This window comes from Drosophila mojavensis, unplaced genomic scaffold (assembly GCF_018153725.1).
Source record: "Drosophila mojavensis isolate 15081-1352.22 unplaced genomic scaffold, ASM1815372v1 contig_74, whole genome shotgun sequence".
Classification (NCBI taxonomy): Eukaryota; Metazoa; Arthropoda; class Insecta; order Diptera; family Drosophilidae; genus Drosophila; species Drosophila mojavensis.
Genome location: NW_025318899.1, coordinates 15,002,607 through 15,012,806, shown reverse-complemented (window position 1 = coordinate 15,012,806; position 10,200 = coordinate 15,002,607). Strand labels below are relative to the sequence as shown.

At 41.1% G+C, this 10,200-nt stretch overlaps 2 protein-coding genes across 2 annotated transcripts in view; one reads left to right on the top strand and one right to left on the bottom strand.

The window, feature by feature from the left end:
- Positions 1–361: 361 nt before the first annotated feature.
- On the bottom strand, positions 362–4,518 carry LOC116804362. The gene is made up of 2 exons (XM_032731453.2): positions 4,229–4,518; positions 362–979 (listed from the first exon to the last, which is right to left on the bottom strand). Exons 1-2 carry the CDS (start codon positions 4,475–4,477, stop codon positions 881–883), a joined length of 348 nt encoding a protein of 115 aa, XP_032587344.1. The 5' UTR covers positions 4,478–4,518; the 3' UTR covers positions 362–880.
- A 1,719-nt stretch (positions 4,519–6,237) lies between these two features.
- Positions 6,238–10,200, top strand: part of LOC6582585 (knirps-related protein) — a 28,899-nt gene continuing 24,936 nt past the window's right edge. Inside the window, exons 1-2 of the mRNA XM_002008249.4 lie at positions 6,238–7,537; positions 10,100–10,180. Coding sequence (XP_002008285.1) covers positions 10,154–10,180 — 27 coding nt within the window. The 5' untranslated portion in view covers positions 6,238–7,537; positions 10,100–10,153. The remainder of the gene's footprint in view (positions 7,538–10,099; positions 10,181–10,200) is intronic.

Below are 10,200 nucleotides of genomic sequence, written 5' to 3'. Positions count from 1 at the left end.
TTGGTAGTCATGGTCTATGATTCATTTCAAGCTGATCTCTGATGCCGGCAGACAGACAGTGAGTAAGAGGCTGTGAGCTCTAAACTCTGTGCTCTGTGCTGCTTGCAGGTGCTGAAGAGACGCCCCATTTTGAAGCTCCAGGTCCTCAAACATTGGGCTTTTATTGCCATTGCGGCGCGGCGACTTTCTCACATCGTAAAATTCATAATGAAGTGGAAAGAGTGAGAGGACAAGACTAACACATGCCCTGTAAAGTAAAATCAAATGTACAACTAATAAATGAATAGGCTAAGAGAAGAGCTGCTATAGCTGGCCTTACCTTCTTTCAATACCCTAACTTTTCATTTACAGCGATCAAGAGTATACCCCACCCACTATCAGTCGAGCTCATCTACTGTTTACAGGGTATCAGCAACAGCCCATAGCATAGATCACAATTAGGCCCCGAAGCGGACATTTGGCATTTGGGGAATAAGTCCATATAGCTGATAGAATGTGGGATTGGACCAGGCCCGAGACAGAGCAATGGCATTCAGGCTCTCTCGCTCTCTCGCTCGCTCGCTCCCTCCCTCACACATTTCTCACAATCAGCTGTGAAAAGTCTTTTCATTTATGACCCACTAAAAACAACAAGTGAACCGAACTGAGCCGAACCGAAACTTGACTTATTTCACAGCCTCGTTTCGTTCGCTCGAATGTCGAATGTGAAGTTCATTTGTTTAGTTATGGATTTAATGTACGTCCATTATGCATAAATTCACGAAATTCCATAGAGTCGCGCATAAGGAGAGCAGCACACAGAGCTTGGGCTTTGTTCGGGCCAGCTTCGTGGTCCATTTGCCAGCTTAAGGTGTTAATAACAATCACAAAGACGTTACAATTACGCATTGAAATCGGTTCGAGTCCGAGATGGAGTTGGAGCTGGAGTTGGAGTCGGTTGTGTGATGTCAACGGCGTGAAGGTTCCCACAGAGTTCGAGCTGGAAAGAGAAGAAAATAAGAGTGTTGAACAACTGTTGAATTGGTGTTTAGGCGCGTCTCTTTCGTTTTATGACCGCCCAATTTTGGTCCATATGCCCCAACAATGCGCAACTTTTGTGTCAGCCAAATGAAAATTTAGATGGAGATGGAAATGGAAATGGAAATGGGCTCCCATCAGATGGGGCTGTGCACGGAAGCTGTTCTAGCCGCGCAGACTCTGTGGCCAGACAATAATTTTCAATATTATGTGAACCGGTTGTGGCCATAAAATGTGGAATAAGCCAAGCTTTCGGGCATCTAAATGTTTTGTCATAGCCAAATGGAGATTTGTTAGTAAATGTCTTCGCTCTTTTTGGAGCAATTTGTTCGGCCACACTCAATCCGATCTATCAATTTATCAATGTCCAAGCGCATTGACACACACAAATTAATTTGATTAAATTCAAATTCGCGCCACTAGAAACTGGAAACTGGAAAATCTCTGTTCACAAAGCGAAACTTAAACAGAAAAGAAATCCGCCACATCCAAATGAAACCAAAAAAAAAAAAAACTAAATAAAATCAACTTTTGTCCCAAGTGGTTCACATTTTTCATAGATCGCATATATCTGAATATTTGTTTGTGTATGCAGGAAATTAACATTTCTGTCTTTTGGATTTGATTTGATTTTTATTTTGTATTTGTATCTCGTATGTTTTTGCTGTTTTCGGCTTCGGTTTCGGTTTTCATTATTGGCATGCGCGACCCCTAAGGGTCAAATATGATTTGGTTTCGAGTTTTTATGTGGCACGCTCTGCCCGCTGATGTCTTTCGAAAAAACCAATCGATACCAAAACAGATCAACGATCTCATTTGCATACGGCATATGGCATACGGCACAAAGCTGCCAAATGTGAAACATGCCAAAGAGCATCCAAATGCCGCAAGGTGCAAATCAATTTCTGGGGCTTTCAATCAAAATCAGAAATGGAAAAAAATATATAAATACCAGCAACAACTACAACTACAACAACGGCAACCGAAACCTGTGGCATTTTGGCACAACGAGCAGCAAATGTTTGCACTAGTAGAGTGGGGCAGACGCCAGAGATACCCTGTAGAAGCAGGAATGGAAAAGAAGTGCTAAATAATTTGATTGATCAACATTATTATCTATCGATTAATCATATTAAACAATGATATTGAAGAAATGAATTTATTAAAAAGTTTATTGAATAAATAGATAATGAAAAATACTGTAAAATAATGAATTAATTAACTATAACTATGAATAAGCATATGATAAGAGATATGATAAGGATATACAGATGAGGAGAGGAGCACGAATAAAAAGGAGAATATGAAATGAGATATACATAGAGAAAAGAATAAAGGTAAGGATAAGAATAAGGATGTAGATAGATGGGCATATTGATCAGAAATACGTAAATGCTTATGGATATGTGTAGCCATATTTTAGGGATTAGGATCGGAGTATATGATTGCATGTTTATTTAATAATTTATTTTAAAATATGTATTAACAAAATTAGAGGCAATTTAGAGAGAAAAAAATACGGATATGGATATAAAAATATATGCAGATGGATGTGAATAAACTTTATTCAATATAGATATAATTAAACATATGAATATATGTATAGATTTGGATAACGATATTGACATGGATATGCAGGTAAAGATAATGAAATAATATGAATAAAATGAATATAAACATATAGAGGTAGATGTGGAAATGTATGTGAATACGGAAAAGATATATGCATATGGCAGTATATAATATTTTATATACATATTTTTAAGTATTCACTATAAGAAATACATCAATAGTTAAAAGTCTATAGAAATATGCTTATATACTTCTCGGCCGCCCCCTCATTTGCATTCGCGATTTCCAGGGTATAATTGAGACGAGTAAACTGTGTAAGTGAATGATTGGCTCTGGTTGGCAGACAAACGAACAAATCGAACGCATAAATTAGTCAGAAATAAGCGCGAAAACGTGTTTTAAATTTTTGTTTTCATTTCACGCGCGCATCTCCAATGCAAAAAGAACGAAACAAAACGAAAACGAACCGAAAACGAACCGAAACCGAAATCGAAACGAGATGAGACGAGACGAGACGAGACGAAATCAACGACGAACGCTCATGTCAGTATTTGTCAAAGTTTTTGGCAGTGATTAATGCATTTATAATTAATTTATTGTATACACACACACACACACACACACACACACACACCCAGTGAGAGAGGGGCACACACACACAGACACACGAATACACTCTCAGTTATGCTGCTGGCTGAGAGCAAACATTTGCCGACTATTCTCTGGCAACATGACACAAGCTCGAAATGCCTTAGTCCCCCCCCTCGCTCTCTCTCTCTCTCCCCTCTCACCACATCTCTTTCTTTTCTGTAAGCCTTTAACCTAATTTCATCCGAAATATTTATATTGAGCAGCAGCCGAAATGATTGATGATTGCTGATTGATGCAGGACAATGGGCACACACACACACACACACTCACACAGAGAGAGAGATATAGTGAACATTTTCGCAAAGTCACTTCAACGGGCGGCGGCAAAATGTTTGAGGCGCGTTTTGTGAGGATCTGAGCAAAAGTCACATACATTAGAACGCATTAAAGTGTAACCAAAAAGGGGCGAGTCCAACGGCAAGACGCAGTTGCACGTTCCATTGTATGTGGCAATTGTGTGCCAAAGGATGCGCGACTATTTCTGCAGAAGAAACTGCAGCAGCAGCAGCAGCAGCATCCGAGGCAGCAGCACCATAACAAACAAATCAAGCAAACAATTGCAAGGGATTATCTGTTGCTCAGCATGGATTAGCCAGCACATGAGGGCACACACAGCACACTCACACACGCACACACACACACACACACACATGCCGTATGCAAATGCCACAAACTGTTTGAGAAATTAAAGCATGAAATTTCTGTCAAAGGCAACCAAAGCGAATGCTCTATTGTGCGAGTGTGTGTGTGCGTGTGTGGGTGTGTGGGTGTTGGCCAGTCAATAAAAAGGAACTGAAAAAAGGTAGCTCACAGGGCAACCGCAAGAGCAACCGCAGCGCCGAAAATCACAGAGAACTCGCTGCGACTCCTTGTAATGGGTTTAAACACCCCGTTTTCCATCTGACCAAAACTCACTCGGAGCGAGCGTCCTCAATTCTCAGTTCTCAGTTCTCGGTTTCGATTTCCGTTTCGATTTCGGGGCGTTTACCTTGAGAGCAGCCCGCCCGTATTTGACTTCTATGCCGGATTGCGACCCTTTCTCAAAGGGTTTCGACAACAAACAGATGATAACGAGTTGCGGGTTTTCGACTGTTTCAACATCGTAAAACTCAACAAATTGGATTAACTTCTGTGGAGTATAGCACGGCTCAGTTAGTGGAAATATTATGGGATGCTGATGCGTAGATGCGTAGTCGACTCTGCTGCTGGCGTCACGCCCATAATGAAACAAGAACATCTGCAAATGTGAAAGAAATTTGACTTTTGTCAGAATGTGAAAATGGGAGAAAACAAAGGAAAATCTGTCAATTCAAGAACTGACTGATACATTGTATGTATTCAAATGTTGATAAAAGGCAAGGCTATAAAATAATGATAACAATAAAATATTATGATAATTATAAATGAGCTTTTCTCATTACATATCTTTGGCTAAATTAAAATCTGGTTTTTGCTGATTGTCTTCATAAACAGCCGCATAGCCGATAAATATGAACGAGTTGCTGCTATATTCAAGACTTGAGTGGCGATTGGCCGATGTGGCATGTCGGGGCAGGTTAGGCTGAACAAGTGCTTCGAGTGCTTCAAGTGCTTCGAGTGTTTCTAGTGCTGCTCACAATGCAACTAATATCATAAAATGTCTTATGGCTATCAACAGATAACGCATTTAACGATCAGTGCTATGACAGCTTGACAACTGCAAATGGCTAAAAAGATGGCGTGAGCTGGCGCCAGACGAGGGCGGACGGGCTGGCGGGTGGGCGGTCGGTTGGTCAGTGCGATGCGATGTCAATTTAACACCGTTAGCAATGCGGGGAAGTTGGCCCAAACTAACTGACTAACGAACTAACTAGCTAACTAACTAACAAACTCGCGTGAGTGTTGCCCCAGCCAACGGCAATTGAATCCAGTTCGTGCGCATGCAAAAACAAAACACACACAAAAAGCGGAGCTTATGCCAGAGGGGGCGAGTGGGGAGAGCAGGGGGTGCCAACACACAAGTATCGATCGATACATAGCAACAGTTGTGCCGCATAAATAGACCACGCCCACGTGCGACAGCTGGCTGGCCAGCAAGAGCTACACACACATATACACGCGCACACCGAGGCGATCAGTCGTCACTCTCGTTGCTATATATGTTGAGTGTATGTATGTGTGTGCGTGTGTTTTGCTCTGCATTGGTCAATGAAATGAGTAAATAAGTTCGCGTTCACTCGAGCAAAGCGGCGCTATATAGTGCGCACTCTTTCTGTCCAACGCTCCGACAGCTGCTCTTCATATTTATAGACCGAACAAAACGAACAGGCAAGCGATCGTGCTGTCTCGCCTGCATGCACGCCCGAGTGTGCTCGTGTGTGAGTGCGCTGTTATACTGGTTTATAACCGGGTGCTCCGATTGTGTTAATCGAGCCAATCAAATGTCGTAACGCTTGCGCAGCCAGAGAGAGCAGAGAGCGAGAGCGCACTGCTGCTGCTGCTCAGCTGTTAACGAAGCAAATACAAAATGGAGTGAGAGCGAGTGCGCGCATGAGCTGTGTGCTCGGCTGTATTGAGTGAGTTTCGGACAGAGTGTATATATGTTAAGCGTTTACAGCGCACTGTTAACTGCTAAAAGTGCTCAAAGTTGCTCACTCTCTCGCTAATCTCTCTCCCACTCGCTCTCTCTATGTGTATATCGCTCTCTGAGTGGTTGTTCAAATGTTCTCTATCGTGGGCCCCAGCACCGTTAGAGAGCGCGTCGGCTGCTGCTTCTTCTTCGCTTTGTTTGTTTTTTGATGAGACAACCAGTTTGTAGTTTTTGTTTATAGCAGTAGCTTCTTCTCATTGTGGTTGTTGTTGTGGCTGTCGTTGTCGCTGTCGTTGCTGCTGCCGTATGGTAGCCGAAGCCGAAGCCCGGGCTGTCGCTTCGTATTCGCGCCGTTGATTGCAAAGCATCTCAGCGCTCGTGAGCATTTTGCAGAGGCCTCCGCAGCAGCAGCAACAACAGCAGCAGCAGCAGCCGTCGTTGCCGTTGCCGTTGCCTTTGCCGTTGTCGTTGTCGTAGCCGCTACCAGGTGCGGTGTTCGGTATTTTCGTACCCAGAGCATTTTGCAGAACTGTTTAACATCAGTCTTTAGTGATAGCTCGCGCTTCTTGCTCGCACGCTCGAATCGCATGTCGCACGCTCGCACGCTGCGTCGTCGGCTTTTTACAGAAACACCAGAAAGAAACGATTGCAAATTGTAACGTGCGTTCATCGATCGATACTTCGATTACTCTCGCATATCGTCTATCGTATATCGGCTATCGTTTATCGGCATACAATCCCCCGCCCAAAGTATGCAAAGTGACCCAATAACAACTCAATTCACAGTTCACAAGTTAATCTAGAGTGCTATATTGCCGCAAGTGCTATACTTTTCACACCTCTCTCACACACACATACACACACGCGCGCACACACACACATGAGAGGCATAAAAAAGAAAACAGAGGCGCGCGCTTGTTCGCCATTTGCCCAACTCAAGTCCAAGTGCCTTTTCACCACATAAAGGTGTGGCCTAAAGTCAAACAACAACAACAACAACAACAACACGACAACAAATGCATCTTGAGAGTCAACTGAACAACAAGTCAACTAAAACTCATCTTTCACTATGTTCTATATAAATTAGACGGCAGCAAATTGAATAAACACACACACATACTCGTGCAGAGAGTGTGTTATATACACACACTCGCACACACTCGTAAATACAGGGAGCGTAATGAGCGCGTGTTTGTGTCGTTTATAGAGTTTCAGCTACGGTATATAATGCATGTATATCAATGTACATATTGCTGAGCTCCACGCTCGTCTAAAGTTCTAAAAGTCAAGTGCAATTTAGCAACGACAAGCAACAACAACAACAACAACAACAACAAATGCTAAAATACTGTACGCTCAAGTGACGTTTTATTGGCGCAAGGTGAAAAAAAAAATAGTAATAATAAAACTAAAATAAAAATAGAAATAAACGAGCGAGGAGAGTTTACAATGTGCACACATAACAAACAAACTTAAATGATTTTTCGAACCAAAAAAAAGCAGCAACAGCAACAACAACAAACAACAATAATATAGGAAATATAACAAAAAAGATAACAAACTGCAGCCTCAGTGCACTATGAAAATTTGTAACTGAAACACGTGAAAAATCGAGAGACGGAAAGCCGTACGGAATCTCTATTCAAATTTGGATTAAACAAAGTAATTTCAACTCTCTGGCTTTTTTTTTTTTTTGGCTTTTGCGGGCAGTTCAAAGGCGTTGATAAGGTATGAGATTTTATCTACAATTTCTGAATCTCTTTTTTTTTTCGTTGTTGTTTTATTTTTATGGAGATGCTAAATAGAACTTGAGTCTGTGGATCATTCATAATTTGCTAGAAAAGAATGAGAAGAGTGGAGAAAAAGTCTTTGAAAGCTGCTATCAGCCTCAGCTATTAACATAACCATAAGAGTTCGGGCCAGGTTCTGAGCGTTGACTTTTGATTGGCAGTTTAATGGATGCGGCTGCGATACGAATGAAACATACCTGAGACACATTCATCATACGTATAAAAGTCGAGATGGCATAAAAATTCAAACATGTGAATTTCATTAACGCACAAATTCAGATATTCAGAAAACAACCAAAAGTCGACAAAGACAAAAGACAGACGCAAGCGGAGGAAGATGGCGAGCTGAGATAAAGCATACAAAATTGACTGACGATTGAGGGGCCCAAACGGGCCGAGTTGGTGAGAAAGTTTTCCGTTTTGTTGGACAGTGCACTTTTTAGTATGCCCATAAAAGCAACAACAAACCAACAACAGCAACAGCAACAACAACAACAAGAACTGAAATCGACAAGGGCAGGCAAATAAACTTTACGACTATATAACAGAATCAATGTAAGCCAAAGCACATACACTGAGCGAAACTAGAGCTAAATGTACTTGAATATATGAGCTGAATCGAATTGGAATAATTTTATGGAATTTACAAATTTATATATATAGCAAAATATTGTTTACATTTGCTTATTTTATCTTTTTTAAATAGATTTCTGAAAACTTCTCTTATAGCTCATCTCAGCTATCAATTAACAGCTCAGCTGTGATCTCGTTTTTTATTGGATCTATAAAAATATCTTGGTAAATTTATTATTTGCATATAGTTTCTTTATTTGCCAATAGGTAAGCTCTCATATTCAGTCTATGTTTTCTTGCAGTGTACTGCAACTCATGTTTGCTCTATAGTGTAAACAGCGTGTAAAGCTTTATTTGCTTGAATTTGTTACACAAAACTTGGAACTGTCTCTCGACTAGCCTAGAATTGCAATCAAAGAATTTTGCCAGTCGTCGATGACTGCGATGCCGCATGTTGCTTTTGCATGTGCCGCAAATATTGACAATTGCCCCACTGTCATTACAAGCGTGATGATTTTTCGGTATCTTATGTTCCACAAAGTGTGCACTTAACATGCTCTGCAATTGCTGTGTCGAGTGGGTATATGTGTTGTATAAGCTTTTGCTTAGATAATCGACAGCAAATGGTTGGGAAATATTATATATATAAAATATTCATATATGGGTAGAGTTATATATAAAGGAGCAGATCACACTTACAATGCAATCCTACAGAAAATAGCATACTTTTTAGAGAGTCCTGCTGAAGAATGGAAGACTCAGACTGGGTTATGGAAGTTTTGCTGTTAGTAGAAAAATACTCAATAGGAAATTATGTATAAACTTTAACATAATGATACTTGAGGTTACGATAATGCTCTCCATAGACTCTCATTCGATTTTAGCCAAACTTTTATTATCTAAGCTCTAAGTTACCTACGCAAATTGCAATACAGATTTATAAGGTTTTACTAGAAAGACTTCCGTTTATCTAGAATGTTACCTATATGAACCCAAGTTTGTTATCGAAGTCATCAGCTTGGCTAGCAGCTATTTATCTAACTTTAACATATCAATCCCGCAAAAATATTACCGATTAACATACAGTGTATTAAAAAAGAATCATTTTCACTTTTAATGATTTTTCTCTGATGATAATTTGAAGCCCAAAAGTTCGTTACCTAAGTCATTCGCATTTACGCAAATTTCCAGCAAGGTTTGTCAGATCAGGTCAATAGCATTACAGGGTAGCCCTTAGCACAATCAATTGCCAACAGCTTCACATTGATGATTTTTAGAGCTGTGCCAAAAAAAGTTCGTTGCCTAAGTCTTTTGTTTGACTACTAGCTTCTAGTTGAAGCACAGCAAATCGATTGTTGGCCAGGTGTTTAGACTGGCTGCTGCACGACAAATTAACACATCAAGGTCGTTATTGCCAGTTGCTAAGCAGTTGCAACTGTTGCATCTGCTGTCGCTGTAGCTGCTGCATCCTTGGCAAGGCAAGCCGGAAGACAACAATTGGCGTTTCCTATTGCAGCAGAGCTAGGCAAAGTGTGAAAGTATTTAGTACAAAGGTGTTAATTTGTGCACATATTAAATGGAAATGCTGCAACACCTGTTGGCCCCATCAGGTGTTGGCCAGAGATCAGTGCAGGACCAGCGCCAGGCCCAGACAAGGCCAACTGACCGACTCCCCGATGCTCTGATTCACACTCGCCTGCGCCACACAATCCGGAGCAGCGTCTTTAAGGCAAACGAGCGGCATTAATTGCGACTTTATGGGTGCAGCAGCATTTGCATTCTGTATTGCAATAAATATTGAAATTATGTTTATTAGTTTAAGCTCGACTATATGCCAAATGGCAACAGCTACAGCCTTCGCTTATCATTGAAATTTATTTATTTATCTCTCCCTCTCTCTCTTTCTCTTTGTTTGTCTCTCTCGCAGCACACACACACAGACACGTCCTGAGCGCACAGGCTGAGCGCATTAGCAGCTACCATGATGAATCAGGATAATCCGTATGCGGTAAGTCAAGCTGCGAAATT